The 20,874-nt window shown below is 34.4% G+C and overlaps 1 protein-coding gene across 2 annotated transcripts; it reads right to left on the reverse strand.

Annotated features, from left to right (window-relative positions):
• Positions 1-6,464: 6,464 nt before the first annotated feature.
• LOC126827551 (B-cell receptor CD22) lies at positions 6,465-17,265 on the reverse strand. 2 transcript variants are annotated; one of them, XM_056102144.1, is made up of 8 exons: positions 17,094-17,265; positions 11,990-12,292; positions 11,297-11,593; positions 9,467-9,904; positions 8,766-8,790; positions 8,316-8,347; positions 7,500-7,625; positions 6,465-6,933 (listed from the first exon to the last, which is right to left on the reverse strand). In XM_056102144.1, exons 1-8 carry the CDS (start codon positions 17,152-17,154, stop codon positions 6,872-6,874), a joined length of 1,344 nt encoding a protein of 447 aa, XP_055958119.1. In that variant the 5' UTR covers positions 17,155-17,265; the 3' UTR covers positions 6,465-6,871. The 2 variants fall into 2 exon arrangements, with proteins under 2 accessions (XP_055958119.1, XP_055958120.1); XM_056102145.1 differs by lacking the exon at positions 11,297-11,593.
• Positions 17,266-20,874: the final 3,609 nt, after the last annotated feature.

The following is a 20,874-nucleotide window of genomic DNA, read 5'->3' on the forward strand; positions in this document are numbered from 1 at the left end:
GAAGGCCAAATTTTTGAATTGATTATCTTGGAACTTGGTATACTTATTCCTTATACCCTACGGATGGCAACTATGAATATTGGTGCACGTCCCCCTCCCCCGACACACACACACCCTGTTCCCTTTCGGCGGGTGTCAATTACTAACAGATTTGGGTCCAAGTGGGAATGATCAAGCATAGGGTTGTACCTATATATATATATATATATATTAATATCTGACGACGCCTATAGAAGGCAGACAGCTAGCTTATATGATTTAATGTATGTCAGAATGAAGTAAAGTGGAGAATTTTTTATCTGGACAGATTTGTTTTTTATTTATGCATTTATCTACCGTAAACAAAGAAGTACTTGTACTTTATTTACTTTAATATATATATATATATATATATATATATATATATATATATATATATATATATATATACTCCAGCCCGGGGACTTTGTCAATACAGCGACTTTAAAGCACTCTGGGAGACCGGGGGCTTCAAGCGAGACACGAGTACGCTGCGAAATTACTAGCATCCACAAATGTTTATTGCTCTCGTCATATTTGATATAATAAAGATGTTTACGAAATTGAATGAGTGACTTTTGCGAATGACGCCAGAATTGTTGACAGAAATAATCGTATAAATGAATAAATATAACTACAGTTGAAAAAATGATCATTTATCATAATGTGTTCTGAATATCTCATGTTTCCATAATGCAACAACGGTGGATAAGTGGGTAAGACGCTGGCTCGCTAGCCTGGAGGTCGGATGTTCGATCCCCTCAGTGGTGCAGTACGGAGGACCTGACATGGACAGCTGTCTAGTCGTTCCACGGGACGAAAAACCCAGGTCCCGTGTAAACCATTGGCGTCCACGTAAAAGATCAGTTGGAATTCGACATAAGAGTAGGCGTGCCTCTGTCCGGGCACTATTTCCCTCATAGCACAGTATATGGCGTATGCCCGTCTTCATAAACCCAGTCGGAACAGAACAGTAGGGCGTTAAACACCATTTCATTTCATTCATTCCGATTGCGACAAAAATATCGAGCGTGTTTCATGTGCTAGCCTTGTAAAAATTTAAGAAAATAGTTATTGACTCACCATGGAAAAAGCCCTCTATAGGCGATTTAAATTTTTTGATATTTTTGATGCCAAATGTTCAACTCCCGTGTACTTTTGTTTACCCTGCCGGAAACTCACCGGGGATGTGTAAAGGCGTCGCAATTCATAATTTGTTCGATATTCGTACTAAACATGTAAAGCTTCAATGAAGAGAACTGGTTTCATTTTAATAACAGAAATAGCAAACTAGAATAAATTGCAACATTTACGCTGAACAAATACAGAAGTTGGATTATACATTGTCTTAATTTAGAAATTGCACGAATAAAGGTTTAGACGATAGCGTGACATTAAGAAATTTAGAATTTTGAATGTAATATACCGCCTACGTGTAAATGATACCTTACCCGACTGATAGGTAAATATCTCCTATCAGGCCCATAGCTACCCGACTGACTATATGACTGAAGGTATGACAGCCGTTTGCTTGGCACGAATATGATTTAACAGTACGTATTGAAAGTAGTAATGATACCGTACTTCACTGACAGGTTAATATCCCCCATCAGGACCATAGCTATCCGACTGACTATATGACTTAATGTATGGCAACCATACAACCTTTCCCAAAAGAACTGTTACATACCTTCACTGATGGAACAGACAGAAAGACAGAATGCCACCAATATCACCAACGTATTCATCATTTTGAGGAGTGAATAATATAGCGTGTTATTGAAATATATTCATGACAAAAAGGAAGTAAAATGTATACTATAGGTATTTTTATGATGTCATATTGAAACTTAATAATGTATATCTATATCCATACATGTAGTCTATACGACAGTGAAGAAAAACATACTAGGGACTAAGGCTAACATCACACGAAGATACAATGCTTAACTCCTTTAACTTAAAGCTAAAGTTTGAATTTATATATCTAATTTTTTTTTCACATTTTGCACGCCAGCTGCTTGACGTATTTATATACCTCATCGTCTACCCCTTATGTCCGTTTGTAAGTTCTGATAGTCAAAGGTTTGACTAAATATATTCCATGTTAGGCCAGCAAAAGTAGATGATATAATACAGAGTTAATTAGTACAGCATTCGACTAGGCAATAGTGGATGTTATTATAAGGATAAGGTTCGAGACTGGTAGTTCTCTCCCCATTAAACATTCGGATAATCTTAATCTTTATAACCACACGAAATATCCCACTACGTCACAATAATCTGATAACTCTCAAGATTTGTGTATTTATAGGCCGTGATGTCAATGTCTTTACTTTTTGATCCTAGACAAAATGGGGCATAAATAATACATCCGTAGGGAAAGTTGAAAGGGCGGGGGTACTTGCTATAAATATCTTAACAACGTCCAATAATTGCAATAATTACCAGTCTTCATCTTGAATTTAACCGTCTCAGCCATCACCATAAACACCACAGTACAAATATGATTTGTTAAAACGTATAAAATGACATCCTCTTGTCGATTGATAATCAAAGCTGTGTGTTATTACTGATTTTAGATCTTTGAGCCGCATTTGATACTGTTGACCACAAGGTGCTGCTCTTGTGTCTTGGTGTAATGGGTTTAGCTCTTAATAAACTTAAATAGTAGTTAACCGTTCCTGTCATTACAGACAAGAAACAATCTGACAAAAAAGATCCGACCTTCGGTGTGCCCCAGGGCCCAGTTTTAGGTCCTACACCATTGTCTAAATATATTTTGAGAAACATGGTTGTGCAGTTCAAACTTTACGCCGATGAGAGAGTTCAATATATAAAATTGAAAAGTGTATTAGTGATATTCGTACCTGGACGGGAATCTATTTCCTCAAACTGAACGACGATAAGACTGGATATATTCTCTTGGAATCGAGCAGTTCAGTTTGCAAACTTGATCACGGTGTTTCACTTTTAGTAGTCGAGCATACAATAATACCCACATCTTCAGTCTGTAACAATGATGTTATCTTTGACAGTGAACTATCCATGGATGAACAAATTGCATTAGCAATATTTGCAGACCCTGCTATTTTCAACTAATGAATACATGTATTACATGTAGTAAAATTAGTAAACATCTGCCAGTTGAGTCACATAACGATTAGATCAATGCTAAAAACCGTAAGTAAATATAGTGACCATATCAACACCTCCTTTAATCCACCTTCACTGGTCACCCATTGTTTTTATAAATCAATACAAGTCATTCTTTTAATTTATAAATGTTTACATCATATGGCGCCGCTATATTTATCGTCTTGTTTAGATATGTATGCACCTATTCATACATTCACATTGAGTAATTATAATTCACCTGTCTGCAAAACGGCTAGACAGAAAACTAATGGTGCTTGATCATTTACAATACAGGCCCATCAATTGTAGAATGAACTCCCATGTCTAGTATTCCAATTCCTTGATACCTCTAGCTATTTTTGTATTTTTTTGTTTAATTTTTAGCTTTTACTTTCTTTGTGAATATAATATTTGTTCTACTCAATGTAATATCGTATAGCCTTCAACATTAAACCGACGCTATATGTATGATGTTACACACTGTGATTGTAATATGTGAACTATGTACTATGCCTTTATTGATTATTTTGAAATAAAGATTTTGTAAAAAAAAAAAAGAATAAACTCCCATTTGTCCTCAAAAGTTCTAACTGTTAATCTTGTTTCAAATCACAATTCAAAACTTTTTTTTTTAGATTTATAAAACTTTTTTTACTATCTCTATTATACAACTTTATCGAGTTTTCAAATCCACTATACTTTGGTTTTAAATTATTATAAATTCTAAATGGTATGTTTATATATATACAACTTTATAGGGTCTGAGTTTTTATAACTTTATAGAGTTTTCTTAAATTATTATAGATTCTTAAATGTATGATTTCTCATATTTAACGTGTATATTATACAGCACATCTGAACACCTTTTTTAAAAGCGTGCGCAATGCAAATGGTTTGTATAATGATAATAATAATATAAAAATCCATCTACCCATTTATTGATGTCACCCAACTCCGGCACGTGTGTTCTTGGCTTATATACGTTTATGTCAGTTTTCGTTGGCTTGCTTGATATATAGGTCATGTACAATAATATTTTATGCTGAATAGAAGTCAAAGATACTAACATAGAATGTGAGATTGGTTGAATAACTATATGTGTTCATGCAGTAAATAGAATACAAATATAATAGTTGAATACCGCTCTTGTCACATGAATTGTAAGGACATAATTTGCTATAGCGGAGATCCCGGCGCTGCCCGGGTTGTGCCCATAACTCCGAAACCGGAAATGTTTTGTTCATATGTAAGGTATAAGGGACATAATATTGAGATAATATGGCTGTTCAACTCATTTGTATATTTATCCACGGTGAATTAATTTAATCGGTAGAGGATATATGAAGGAGTATACAAATTTTTATGACAGTGGTTTAAATAAAGAGAGAGAGAGAGAGAGAGAGAGAGAGAGAGATGGGGTTTAACGTCCACTCGACACAGACTAGGTCATTTCAGGACTAACACATGGTTTAATTTTATTTCAAGGGACCCGGAGAAAACCCACGAAGTTGGACATGCGACCCTACTCCTTGTCACGTACAGCCGGGGATTCGAAACCATGCCAGTTGACTCAATGTCAGACTGTATGATACAGCGCGCACACGCTAACCATTCAGTCATCACCAGCCCCCCCCCCCTCGGTTTTAATAAAACATTTAATTGAGACCCAGATGTGAAACAACAGGACAGTTTACGTCCTTACTACTCCTGCTAGTGGGGATTATTTCGCATACCAATGTCCTTAAGAGAAAAGGCCCGTCAAGATTGAAGGCCCGGTCCAACGTAAAGGAGGGCGGGAAAGAAAGTGCTAAATACACATTAGCTGTCCAGCACCTAAGGGTGCCGATTTGATGTGAGAATGGCGCCGTATGGACAAATAAGAACCGATATTTACGCGGACAAAAAGGACAGATGGGTGCCCATATAGAAAATTACAGTCCTACATAAAATAAATGTTATTCTTATAACTAGGTGCTGGTTTATTTTCGTATTTACTGGTAAGGCACACTTGAGTCAACCATGACATGAAATGGAGCTTAACGTCCTTGTGTTCTGCACTAACTGGGCTAATGAAGACGGGTATACGCAATAAAGTGCTATGAGGGGGGATGTTTCCCGGGCAGCAGCTGTACAGGTCACTGGAGTCAGGTTAACGTCCTAATTTTCAGCACCGACTGGGGGCTGATGAAGATGGGTATACGCCATAAAGTGTTCTACGAGGGAAATTGTGTCTGGAAGCTACAGTATGTCCTACTTATTTTTCGAATTCCATTTTTACGTGCACGCCAATATGTAAACATGACCTCGACTGTTCGTCCCATCCGAACGACTAGATAAAATTCCTTGTCAGTCCACCTGTTCAACACCACGAAGACAAGAAGATTTTCCCGGCGAACAAAGGGAGTGAACCCAATACATCCTGGTCTAACTTTCTGAGACATCTGAGTCAGACGATTAACGAGACAGCTTAAAGGGGGCATTGTCTGTCCGAGATTTCTTATTGATCACGTGTTTGTTTTGTTCGATTCAAGTTCATTCTGATAAGGATCTATTCACGTTTTTACCGTCGATGAAAGAAAAACACTCCGAACACAATATACAGCACAAAAACTAAAACATACATTAAAAACAACAATTTATACAATGAAAACAATGTATAAAGGTATAAAGTAAAAGCAATTTTAAAAAAATGAAAGTAATTCATACAATAAAAACAATTTATAAAATCAAAACAATTATTTATTAAATGAAAATTATTTATACAATGAAATAATTTAAACATTTAAAATGAAATGGGGTTTGACGTCCTACTGTTAATCAATTAAAAAGCAATTTATAAAATGAAAGCAATTTTTTTTTTTTTAAAAATGAAAGCAATTTATACAATGAAAACATTTTTTTTAAAATGAAAAACAATTTTATAAAATGAAAAACAATTTTATAAAATGAAAAGCAATGATATTATTAAAAAGCGTGTTCTGTTTACATCGGAGGGTAACAGCAAGCTAACCCGGTTTTCCCCCAATCCTAGTTTACAAGAATGGAAGTTTTCAGAAAATGTGGCTTGGGTGGTTTATTATTGTAATAAACTAAGAAATTGAGTGACGATGCTTTTAGGTGTTTTTAACAAGAATAAAATCAGGGTCGAAAGTCAATTAACAACACAAAGATAACTAATACTTAGGTATTTACAGTATAACAATCAATGAACTACGTTACTCTAAAAATAATAAAATCAGGGACGACAGTCAATTTACAACATAAACATATCTAATACTTAGGTATTTACAGTATAACAATCAATGAACTACGTACCAAATATATCATTTATTGCATGATTTGTCCTGAATCAGTTTTTATATAAGTTCTAATAATTTAGATACGATAAAAGTACATCTCAAGTTTGTCGGCATAAATTAAAATAATCTACTAATAATAAAATCCAGTACACTGATAAGTGACGTATATATAGTACGCGAGCGTCAAATTCCATGGGCTATTGTTACAACTCCACAACAGAGGCTGCTATTTAAAATGTTTTCTATAAAGGCGGAGCCTGTGTACCTACTATACGTGATTTTCCACTCTCTTTTTGCGATTGTACAGTACACCCACCCCACCCTAACACATGTATATAATTTTCCGCTTTTGTTTAGACAGTTCAGCTATTTATGTGCGGTTGTTCTTTCACGACAAATGTTGATTTTTATTCCGTTCATGCTTGCGCCCTCTCCACGTTTTCATAAAGTGAGTTATCTCCGTTGGTAGCGACAGTATCTGTAAATATTATTATAAAAAGCCTATTAAAGATAGAACCATAGTAGCAACCATTCAACTGAATTAACCAGTAATCTAATAAATATATTTAGTTTATCTATGCGATATTTGGTAATGGTTTGTAATGGTATTAACAATCATCGCCATACATAGATTATATTGCGACCAACATGTGTAACACGACTATTTGTTACACTGTCTGCAAAACGACACCAAAAATAGATAGCAATATCCGTCTTCACATCCGATAATTCTTCCCTTTACGTTGTTTTTCGGAAGGACTTCTCCACGGACTCATATGTTACAATTTATGTTTTTATATCACGCAGGATAAATAGTTACAAGCACATGTCTAATGAACTCAAAAATAAAATGGTTTTCGGTCTTGCTCAACTTCACTCTAGTTAGAGCAGCTAGCGTCTGAACAACTTACATCAATAATTCGTAAATAATTATGAACTCTGATGAGACAGAACTGTATATTAGAGGAGTGTATATCTTTTTGGCTTTATTATCACAAAGAGCCATTGGAGAAACATCCGAGGCTACGTAAATTTACAACTCACCGGAAGCTTGGTTATCGTATTCTTGTACTCGTTCAGGAGACGAGTCTGGAACCGAGACAACATTAAAACTTGTATACTGATTGTCATATCTGGTATCCAGCTCTAATCCTTCATAATTTGAACTTTCTACAATAAAAGAGGAGAAAAGACACACATTCATTGACAACCCCACAAAAATCCCTAAAGTTCTGATCACACCACTCCAAGATTCGAATACTTTCTGACGCCATCCATTTTTACTTTCACTCTTGTTCCAATAATGTTGCCTGTTCTAGATCCGGGTGATTTATCAACCAAGGGTTGTAATAAAGGCTACAGTTTAGAATCTCAATGATAACAGGACAAAATGACATGTGAAATATCTGCGCTGAATTCAAACAGTTTTTTCAACAGTAATAATGTACATGACTATTGTTTCTCCCTGTGAGTATTCGTATATTTGTACAAAATATAATCAACCCATCTTAATCAGAGTATACACTATCAACTCTCCAATAACATGTTGACCAACAAGAATTGTATTTCCATTCTTTCTTTGGCTCGCCTATTGACACACATTTTGCCCCGTAAACATATACACGGCCCATGGGCTCATCCTAAGCAGCGTGTACTCTATCAACTTCTACGTAACAACATATTGACCAAATTGTTGATCAATAAGAATTGTATTTCCATTCTTTCGATAACATGTTGGTCGACATATTGACAAACATTTTACTCTGTATACCTAGAAGTTGATAATATGTACAGACCTTGAGTTAACGTGTTCATGTACTTATACAGCACCCCAACCCAATTACAACAGATAATACTTACCGTTAATTGTATTATTGGGAGAGACGACAGATCTGCAAATTAAAGATTATTTTTAATGCATAACTCTAAACCAATTCTTCCATGAGAAACACAGACAAAAAATCCATCTTAAATGGCGGGCAAATACAAGACATACCAAATAATATTTTTATATTTGTAAATTATTTATAACGACCGAACTTAATACTGTGTTGTAGTATTACGCTACCATATTTATTAAGTGTGTGTTTTGGTGGGTTCAAGAATGGAACATGTTATTTACTTTGTACTGTGCAGCAATTACTGCTCGATACCCCCGCCCCTCCTCCTTCTCTTCAAACATACTAAATACAGAAAAGATATTTCAAATTTAAAATGTTTGTACATGTATGCTGTACACCATTACTTCAATGGCTATGAAATTATATAATTATAATTAACGATTTAGATTCAATATACCATGTTACTCACGTAATTCTACTTATTGCCACGGATTCTAAAACAAAAATAAAAAATTATTAAAACAAATTATCACTATCAGGATCAAAATTAGTCACATAACATTACATTATAACAGTGAATACTACAAGATGCTTTATATAAGATATGTTTAAAGGCTCGTACACACCAAGATTATTATTCTGTCCATTATAAATATAAGCAGCAATCAACATAATGGTCCATTATAAATATAAGCATCATTGGACATCATGGTCCATTAATTATATACAAGTCGGTTGCTTTTCTTTTGTTTGTATTTTCCAGTGTGGCTTCCCCTTGTCAGTGGGTTCAGGACGGAGGACAAACTCCATTTCATTTCAATTGTTTGGGGGATAAGATGGGGTTTCCATTTTAGGCAGTCCAAGTGGGCATATACATAGTCCACCGTTATTAAACGTCACAATTACCCGTCAACAGTAATCCATATCTCTTTTCAATACAATAAAAGATTAATACAATACGAACTAATCAAAGGTATTTAAGTCGATAACCATTTTTACTGGTCAATACGAGATATGCGACTAACAGGAGAATACAGTTGATAAAACAACACACAAAGCCAAAACTTTACCTTTGGGCAGAACCATACACACAGGCATAATCCAAATCTTTAATGTTAGTTGTTGACTTTATAATGGTTAATATCAGATACTATAAGTTAGTATCCTTACCGTTAGTTTTGATTGTTGACCTTCTATTGGTTAGCATCAGATATGCGACGAGTAAGGAGAGTGCAATGGACAATACCATAAACAAAGCCAAACACACGGCGAGTCCAGTGACAACTCCAGATTTATCTTCCTTAACACGCGGATCAGCATAAATTTTCACGGGTGATGATACACCTGTTCCAATACCATTGTTACCCGTACATGTATAGTCACCAGTGTCGTGCGACGATGTTGAATCCACTTTAAAGATATCTGATGTTTGATCTTTTAGCTTTATACCATTTCTACTCCAACTATAACCACGTGGTGGTACTCGAGGGTTAGCGTCTAGAACGAAACATATCAATAAGATTTGTTCCCCTTCAGCAATGACTTTGGAAGTTTTTTCAGCGATGGCTATGGAAGTTGCTTTTGTTAGAATATGGATCGTGGGTGGATCTACAAAAAAAGATGAAAACAACAGTTGAAAATCCTAAAAATAAAAAATCACTTCCAATCTGAAAACGCCAACGTATATAAATGCAATCATACAGGTTATTATCAAATATTAGTTTTATATTTAACATGTCCACAACATGATCTGGACCAATTAATTCAATATTTTATATACATTAAGTGCACGTGTTAACCCATTGGACCACCAAGTAATATAAAGAGTCGTTTCTATAAACGTTCGTGGTTTTACCTTTAGCCAAAGTTGCGTTTTGTCTGTTTACAACGTCTTATTTGTCACGTTTACTTGTAACTACAAATATTTCAGAATAAAAATTATCTATCCGTGTGTTTATATTCAGTCTCCTTCTAAAGTTTATACTAAAGTTCCAAATAAGATTCAAACGATGACACAAACAAATCTGACAAATTTGAAAATATATTTAGCCATAGTGCCTTTCTCTCAGAATAATTCATAGATTTTCAGCTTTATCACATAAAAATACCTTTACCACAAATTATATATTTATTGATATTTTAGTATGTTATTGATGTTAATACATTCATGTCCCAATAAATAATTACCTTTCTCTCACAATTCATAGATTTTAAAGATATATCGGTAAAACAGCAATTTTTGTGGGTTTTATTTTTACAATTTGCTCTTAAACCCATCCCAAAATTACCTTCTTTTACATATTAATTTTTTTACAAATTATTTTTTTTCATATTTTTAATATGTTGTTAATACACGTCCATGCTCCAATAAAAATTTAGCTTTCTCTCACAATTCATAAAAAGCGAATTTTCCGGGTTTTTTCCACTTTTTGACCACTTTGTCTTAAAATCATCACACGAATACCTTTTCCACAAATTGTATTGTTGTATATGTTTAGGGGGATCACGTGGCTAAGTGGGTAAGGCGCTGGCTCGCTAGCCTGGAGGTTGGGTGTTCGATCCCTGCATTGGCCGAGAAAGTTCATCCCGATTTTCCGGCGTGGTTTCCCCCTTGTCAGTGATGCAGGACGGGGGGCCTGACAAGGACAGCTGTCTAGTCGTTCGGATGGGACGAAAAACCGAGGTCCCGTGTACACATTGGCGTGCACGTAAAAGATCCCTTGGCAGTTGGAATTCGATATAAGAGTAGGCCGTAGCGCCGCTGTCCGGGCAAAATTTCCCTCATAGCACACTGTATGGCGTATGCCCGTCTTCATTAGCCCAGGTTAGGAGCAGAACAGTAGGACGTTAAACCCCATTTCATTTCATTTTGTATATGTTTAGTATGTTGCTAATACAACACCATACTCCAATTTGCACTAACAAAAAAGCTTGTGTTGCAATTAGTTGAGCAATTTCAATGCATAGGCAAAGATTGTCACTTTTAGTTTTTAAACTTACATGGTACATCCAGTTTGAGAAAATCCGTTTGAACTTCGCCATAACCATTAAAAGCTGAACAATAAAGAGTGTGATTATTCAGATGTTTGTCCAGTGTTAGTGTTAGTCTGCTTGTTGATACTCCATCCTCAATATCCGTTGTTATATCTTCATATAGCTTATTATCTGCAGTCTCTATATACCACGTGATATTGGTTGCAGGATACGTCACTTCCGTGTTACACGTTATATCTATGGACTGACCAGCAACAAATCTTGTGTTTTCTGGACGAATTAATGTCAAGTGTCCAGTTATTTCTAAAACGATAAAATTCTCAAAAAAAAAAAAAAAAAACAGAAACAAAACAAAACAAAACAAAAAAAGCAAACAAATATTTGATATTGCAAACGTTGAATTCCGTAATTTCGGTTGTTTTATTAGCTGTAGTTTTCCAAAACAAGATAAAAGTTATCCCACCGCCCCCACCCTCCTCCACCCTCCTCCACCCTCCTCCACACAACATCCGATAGAAATCCCCCACTCCCGCGAAAAAAATATTTGATCCGTTGGAGTTTTTCAACACTTGATGAGGGCGATTTCACAATTCACATGAAATATCAATGAACATGAATTTAAACAATGATTTACCCACTAATACCTCATTCAAATCGCCGCCAGGAGTGGGTGAGGTATAATATTGATAATATCATTACCTTTAACATCTAACTTGATTACGTCATAAAACGGGGATGATTGGTCTTTACATTTCCAGGGTCCACGATCTCTTGATTTCGATACGTTTTGTATATAAATACTCGATGTTCTGTTTAAACGGTTCATTGTGGTGTTATAATAAGAGATGGAGTCATAACACCTAGTATCTATACAATCGGTGATGTATGTACTGTTTCTATACCATGTGATATAATAAATATCAGGTGAATCAACAGTACATGTAAGTGTCACTGGTTCGCCCTCCACCACATCAGATGGTTCCACTGTAATCTTTGGTAAACCTGTAAAACACAAACCAATATAAATTACGTTATACATACAATACTAAGCAGCATGTGTATGAAATGACAATCGTCATTCTTGCATATTTGAATTGATGTAGAGAGAAGAGTCAAGCGATAAATTAAGGAGATTATTGCTTATTAAGGTGAATAATATAGCGTATTATTGAAATATTTTCTTGATAAGAAGGAATTAAAATGTATGACTACTAAAGAACTGGGTCCGTATTCAATGGATATCTTAAGTCTAAGATAGTCACTCTACTAGATTTCACTTAAATATACGTAACTTCCTGTAAGTTAAGGGTAAGTGATATTCAAAGGCAGTGTTAAGTATCGAAAGTGGATTAATGCCAATCATAGATTTAATCTCTGATTTTCTGACCAGCCATATTCTGAAAAGCTGATTAAATTTTAAGCTAAGATTTTTATAAACTTTGATTAGTCTAATCATTGGGTTAATCATTGTTCGAGAATACCATAAAATGTGATATTCTTGAACGTTGACTTGTACTTAATCATTGAATAAATAACTTCAATATTTAGTCATCTCTGGGGGGTAGTTTAAGGAGGGATTAAGTGCGTGGACATGCAATTACAACGCTTTGGATGTTATAAAAATGATTATTTTTCATTGAATTCTGACACATTGCACTTATATTTTGCTACGAAAGCAACAAATTCACATTCACCGTAAATTCTGTTAAAAAAGATTTTTGAAATATTAAACATTCTCTATGGTATGAAAACATAAATAATTATGTATACTTTAGTCAAAATGAATAGACTACAAAATAAACATTTATTTTTAGAAATGTCAAAGAACCTTTTAACAAAAGAAACTGCAAAGAAAGGAGCACATCAACCTCTTAGCATAAAAGGGAACCGACAGCAGCTAAGTCGTCCGTGCAGTCAACATGGGTTGTCACATATTTCTTTCTTTGGTTAGTAATAAAAACATTTACGACTCTAAAATCTGAGTACGAGTAACAACCCATTATGTAATTATCAGAAATCTATAGAATTTGTTTAGCTTTAGTTCTGCCCTATACAAACGTTTACTATACAAACATTTAGTATCAAGGACCATAACTCTGGAAGTAATTATCGGAAAGCATTGACAATCAATAGGCATCCCCCTCTCATGAAGTTAAACGCCGTGTATAAATTTCAAATAGGTCGGATATTAACTTTAGAGTTTAGAGCATCCACAAGATTTTTCAAAGTGATCAAAGGCCATAACTCTGGCAGTAATTATCGGAAATCGTTGGAAATCAATAGGCTTCCTCAACTCCCGACCTTAGACATTATGTATAAATGTAAAGTCAATCGGATACCAACTTTACCCTCTAGAGCGTCGACAAGATTTTTCACAGTGATCAAGGGCCTTACGGTATTACTATAGATTGACGGGTATTTTACTACTTCAAAACCAAATTTTTCCGTTTTGTCGAAAATACCGACATTAAATTTATTGTTAATTATATTGATGTCCAGGTCAAGAACAGATGCATTTACAGTGCCGGAATTTTCTTTATTTAATATTAGTTCAGGAGGATGTATTTCACTTTTATATTTGTTGAAATCCACGGTGGTGCAAGGGACAACGAAGAGTCGTTTGGATTGGATAACAAACCGAAATACCTTGTACACATTGGAGCGCACGTAAAATAACCCTTGGCATTTAGAATTTGGCATAACTGTGAGCCGTAGTGCCGCTGTCTGGGCAAACTTGTCCTCATTGCACACTGTATGGCGTATGTCCGTCTCCCTTAGCCCAGTTGGGGCAGAACAGTAGGGACGTTATACCTCCATTTTATTTCATTTCAAATACTAAAAATATCCAAACTCTATTTCTGTCTCCCTTAGGCCAGATTGCCAGTTGAAACAGAACAGTGGGACGTTAAACCCCCATTTCCTTTAATTTTATTTCGAATACTAAAAATATCCTAACTCTTTTTTTTCTTGACCTTCTTTTTCATACATTTTATTTCTTTTAATTTCACGGACCCTAGGATTGGAAAAACTGTTCTAAAACATGTACTTTTCTAATCTACTTCCTGTAATTGGGCCCCTTTATCAATGACAAAAGCCTTTTTAATCACTGATTATATTTAATCATTGATTAAATTTTTAATTATAATCAAAGTTTAAACATGAATTTTAATCATTGATTACTTTTGAGAATACGAACCTTAGTCAACTACTAATCTCTAACTAGCTAGTTACTGATTAGCCCTAATCACAGATTATTTTAGACGCTGTTCGAAAATATGGGCCTTAGTGGTATTCAAAGGCCAGTTTAAGTGAGAAAAATCAACTTAACTTAAGTGACTTATGGGAGGTACCTTAAAGTTAAGTGAGATTATAATGACTTCTTTGGACAGGCGTACACAATGTAGTAGCAGGCCCGTAATGGCGATTTTAAAAGTTAGGGAATTGAGATTGAAACAAACGTTGTTTTTGTTACTATCATGTTCGTACTGCTTAATCAATCATGTTTGCCACGACTTTCATATAATAAAGTTTGATGCGTTAAATTTAATTGTAAATTTGACATTACGATGACATTCCATTTTAGATTTCAGAAAATATTAATATGGCCGCGAGAAGCAAAGCATGGTTTATTTTTTACAAGTCATTCCCATATTATACATATTTGAAGTATATGATAATGACTGCTGACCGAAGCGCGCCACCAATGATTTGCAATGTAAATTTAGGATTCTAAAGGTTAGTAACTGACACAATTTCTATGAATTTCTCAAATGATAGATTGATAAACAACAGTGAAGGATTTGTTCAGTTTAACTTTAAAGCCAATACCCCTGCGTATTGCTATTATGTCATTTTCTATTCATTATAATAAAGTTTACAATATCCATCATTATACTACCACTATTCGATACCTGCTATTGAAATCTTTTTTGGGGGGGAGGGGGAGGGGAGGGGGGTGGCATCTATACGAAAACAAATGTTCCGGTATCGGATGCGTACCATCACAATCTATCATAAATAATAGAGATACAGAATTGTAAAACGGTTCTACATAGCTACGGAGAAACGCCGAAGCCTGACAATAAAACTCATAAAACGGATGACAGGGAGAGTGAAAATGCTACAGACACTATGTATATTGAATTACTCACAAAACAGATCGCAACTTTAATAGATGCTGTATCTGAGGTCAAAACAAATCAAGAGAAAATGACTGGGATGTTAGAAAAGTAAATGGATGATTGGAAAGCTGAAATTATGGGTCATATTGACTCAAAGGTGAGAGTTTTACAAGACGAATTATCCATTGATATAACTACAGAAAGGATTAGAGTTGACCAGGTTGTTAACACTGTTCAAGAGTTAAAAGATAATTTATCAAGACTAGAAGTCAATAGACTGACAGAAAACAATGACTTAACTGTGGTAGTGTTTGGTGTTAAATTTGAAGAAGAGGAAGAAATATCAGAGAAAGCATTCAGTATTATTAAAGCCCTTGATGAACAAATCTTGAATATGGTGAATATTACTGATGTATTGAGATTGAAATCGAAGTCAGGAACAAAACCAGGAGTAGTTAAAATAAGCTTTGAGAACAGTGAACACAGAAATAGAGTACTAGTATTACAAAACAAAAGTAAGCTGGCAAAGAGTGAATTCAAAGATGTTTATATATCAAGAGCAAAATCAGTAACCAAGAGACTAATTGAATCCAATTCAAGAGCAATTATTCGACACTTACCAAACTCGGTACTTCGTGTCAACGCAGGTGGTAGAATTATTACAACAAAGCGATTAGAGGATAACCAATTATAGCAACCCGAACTGAAGTTACTCACACTTAATGTATGCGGACTAAAATCAAAACTACTCTCTAATGACTTTGAGAATTACATTTCTGAATTTGACATTGTATGCTTAGTTGAAACTAAAACCCCATTCTTAGACGCACTTGAAATAGACGGTTTTAATTTACATCTAAATAGTAAAAAAAAATCTAAAAATTCGTCAGGTGGAGTTGCGTGTTAGTGAAAGAAAACTTAAAAAGTGTGATTTCAATATGCAGACCGGAGAACGACTTTACACTTTGGTTTTCATTAGATGAGAGTCTACTCGGATTTAAACTCGTGGGATGTGTTACGTATATTCCTCCAATAAATACTAGTTATAGTAACTTAGATATGTTTGATACCATAGAAGATTTGTTCCTCAGTTATTGCCCCGAAGAAACAGAATTTATACTGGTTTGTGATTTTAAGGACGGGGATATTAAATGAGACACTCACTTTGGACCAAGGAATAAATTGAGCAGGCATTGGCGACACCAAACGACTGTAATGGTTGTTGCTAGGTAGAAATGTCACTATTCTTAATTTGTTCGATGTTCATGGTACACATGTAAAGCTTCAATGAAGAGAACTGTTTTCATTTTAATAATATAAATAGAATGAACTAGAATACAGAAGTTAGATCACACATTGTCTTAATTTAGAAATTTCACGAATAGACGTTCGAAATTAGACGACTGACATTAAGAAAGTTGGATTTTGGAATTTAATATACCGCCATACTAAATACTATACGACGTTTTAAAAGTTGATGAAATGTCGTGTATATTCGTTACTATATCAGGGTTTGCTTGACCCGACTATTGTTGAACAAATCGTACTGAAATACGAGTGGTAATGCTACCTTATAACTACTTGACTGAGAGGCAAACATCTCAATCGATCGAGCCAATAGCTACACGACTGACTATATGACTGAATGTGTTACAACCTTTCTCAAAAGAACTGTTACATACCTTCACTGATGGAACAGACAGAAAGGCAGAATGCCACCAATATCATCAACGTGTTCGTCATGTTGAAGAGTGAATAATATAACGTGTTATTGAAATATATTCATGACAAAAAGGAAGTAAAATGTAGACTATAAGTATCTTTATGATGTCATATTGAAACTTAATAATGTATAAGTATATCCATACATGTAGCCTATACGACAGTGCAGGAATACATATTAGGGACTAAGGCTAACATCACACGAAGAAACAATGCTTAACTCTAACCTTAAAGCTAAAATTTGAATTTATATATATCATTTAATCTTCACATTTTGCACGCCTCCTGTTTGACGTATTTATATACCTCATCTTGTATCCCTTCTGTCCGTTTTTAACTTCTGATATTCTTTATAAAGACAGAATACAGACTAAAAACACTTATATGGATATACTACTTCTGAATTTATTAACATGCTAATATTTATTAACATTTATTAATTTACGGTGCTTGATCGTTTAAAATACAGACCCATCAATTGTGGAATAAGCTCCTATTTGTCTTCAGAAGTTCTACCTGCTTATCTTGTTTCAAATCACAATTGAAAACATTTTTTTTATTTAGACAAGCTTTAGATTTATAAACTTATTTTTACTATTTCTATTACACAACTTTATCGAGTTTCTCACATCTACTATACTTTCGTTTTAAATTATTTTATATTCTAAATTGTATGTTTATAGAGTTTGAGTTTTTATAGAGTTTTCTTCAATTATTATAGATTCTTAAATGTATGATTTCTCATATTTAACGTGTATATTGTACAGCACATCTAAACACTTTTGTTAAAAGCGTGCGCTATGCAAATGATTTGTATAATGATAATAATAATATAATAATCCATCTACCCATTTATTGATGTCACCCAACTATTGGCTTATATACGTTTACATCCGTTTTCGTTGGCTTGCTTGATATATGAGGTCATGTACAATAATAAGTTATGCTGAATACAAGTCAAAGATACTAACATTGAATGTGAATAACTATATGTGTTCATGCAGTAAATAGAATACAAATATAATAGTTGAATACCGCTCTTGTTACATGTAAGGACATAATTTGCTATATAAGATAATAGCGGAGGTCCTGGCGCTGCCCGGGTTGTGCCCGTAACTCCGAAACCGGAAACGTTTTGTTCATGTGTAAAGTATAATATTGAGATAATATGGCTGTTTAACTCATTTGTATATTTATCCACGGTGAATTAATTTAATCGGTAGAGGATATATGAAGGAGTATACAAAATTTATGACAGCGGTTTAAATAAAGAGAGAGAGAGAGAGAGAGATGGGGTTTAACGTCCACTCGACACAAACAAGGTCATTTCAGGACTAACACATGGTTTAATTTTATTTCAAGGGACCCGGAGAAAACCCACGAAGTGAAACAACAGGACAGTTTACGTCCTTACTACTCCTGCATATCGCATACCAATGTCCTTAAGAGAAAAGGCCCGTCAAGATTGAAGGCCCGCTCCAACGTAAAGGAGGGCGAGAAAGAAAGTGCTAAATACACATTAGCTGCCCAGCGCCTAAGGGTGCCGATTTGATGTGAGAATGGCGCCGTATGGACAAATAACTGATATTCACGCGGAAAAAAGAGCAGATGGGCGCCCATATAGAATGTTACAGCCCTACATAAAATACCTAGGTGCTGGTTTACTTTCGTATTTACTGGTAAGGCACACTTGAGTCAACCATGACATGAAATGGGGTTTAACGTCCTAGTGTTCTAACTGGGCTAATGAAGACGGATATACGCAATAAAGTGTGCTATGAGGGGGGGGGGGTGTTGCCCGGACAGCAGCTGTACAACACACTTGAGTCAGATTAACGTCCTAATTTGCGGCACCGACTGGGCTAAGGAAGATGGGTATACGCCGTAAAGTGTCCTACGAGGGAAATTGTGTCCGGACAGCTACTGTACGTCCTACTAATTTTTCGAATTCCATTTTCACGTGCACGCCAATATGTAAACAGGACCTTGTCAGTCCACCCGTTCAATACCAAGAAGACAAGAAGATTTTCTCGGCTAACAAAGGGAGTGAACCCAATACATCCTGGTTGACGAGTTAGCGTCTAACTTACTGGGCCATCTGAGTAAGACGATAAACGAGACAACTTAAGGGGGCATTGTCTGTCCGAGATTTCTTATTGACCACGTGTTTGTTTTCTTCGATTCAAGTTCATTCTGGTTAGGATCTATTCACGTTTTTACCGTCGATGAAAGACAAACACTCCGAAAACAATATACAGCACAAAAACTAAAAGATACATTAAAAGCAACAATTTATACAATGAAAACAATTAAAACAATGTATAAAATAAAAGCAATTTAAAAATATGAAAGTAATTCGTGCAATAAAAACATTTTATAAAATCAAAACAATTTATTAAATGAAAATTATTTATACAATGAAAACAATTTAAACAATTAAAATGAAATGAAATGAAATGGGGTTTGACGTCCTACTATTAATCAATTAAAAAGCAATGTATAAAATGAAAGCAATTTTTTAAAAAAAATGAAAGCAATTTTTTAAAAAAAAATGAAAGCAATTTATTATACAATGAAAACATTTTTTTTTAAATGAAAACATTTTTTTTTAAATGAAAAACTATTTTATAAAATGAAAAACAATTTTTTAAAATGAAAAACAATTTTATAAAATGAAAAGCAATGATATTATTGTAATGATATTATTAAAGCGTGTTCTGTTTACATCGGAGGGTAACAGCAAACTAACCCGGATTTCCCCAATCCATGTTTACAATAATAATAATAATAATAATAATAAAAACTTTATTTAATGAGGCAACGTATTTAGTTTGCAAAAAAAAAAACTAATCTTCCATAGGTCCCTCCTAAACTACAAAGACATATATACATGTAATATCAGGATAAATTTAAAATCATTAGAATGCAATAGCATTTTAAAGTGGGAAGTTTGATAAGTCACTCCCAAACTACAAAACATATACATTATACAAGTAGAATATAGGAAGAACACTATAATTACACACAAAATAAAATAGAATGCAGTTGCAAGTTAAAAATAATAAGTATGTCATCAGTTGAATATTATGGTTCCTTCAGTGTGCAAAATAAATGAGTTTTCAGTTTAATCTTAAAATTTTCAACATTTTTACACATCTTTATATCAAAAGGCAGATTGTTCCATAAAAGACATGCAGAATAATGAAAAGTACGTTTCATGGATTCCGTTTTGCATTTTTGAAGAAAAAGAGATTTACTGGTCTGTGAACGGAGCAAGATATCCGTTTTGGAAACAAGAGATTTTTCAATAAAATGGAAATTTAGATACAGTGGAGTATTAAATGTAATAATTTTGAATGATAAGACAATTTTATTGTAAAGAATCCTCTGTGTAAGGGTAAGCCAACCGAGTTTAGTAAATAAAGAGGTGGACGGAGTTTCAATCGGTGCATCAAGAATAGCTCTTGCTGCCCTCTTTTGTAATTTTAAAAGAATGTCTAATCTACTTTTGGTAGCATTTCCCCAAATAATAGAGCAATAATCAAATATTGGTAGTATGTAACTGTTATAAAACAAAATTCTTGTCTCGTAAGGTAAATGATCTTTTATCTTATTTAGGAGAAATATTTTTGATGCAAGTTTTTTAGACATATCTGCTATCTGTGCTTCCCAATTAAGGTCTTGGTCAATTTGAATTCCAAGTAATTTTGCGGTAGTAACCGTCTCAATTTTCTCACCATG

This window comes from Patella vulgata, chromosome 7 (assembly GCF_932274485.2).
Source record: "Patella vulgata chromosome 7, xgPatVulg1.2, whole genome shotgun sequence".
Classification (NCBI taxonomy): Eukaryota; Metazoa; Mollusca; class Gastropoda; family Patellidae; genus Patella; species Patella vulgata.

Coding starts and splice junctions, on each gene's coding strand:
- LOC126827551 (XM_056102144.1), bottom strand. CDS start 17,154: ATGACGAACACGTTGATGATATTGGTGGCATTCTGCCTTTCTGTCTGT. Junction 9,905..11,296: donor TCTCAAACTGGATGTACCAT/GTAAGTTTAAAA, acceptor CTTTTTTTGTAG/ATCCACCCACGATCCATATT. Junction 7,626..8,315: donor TCCCAATAATACAATTAACG/GTAAGTATTATC, acceptor CTTTTATTGTAG/AAAGTTCAAATTATGAAGGA.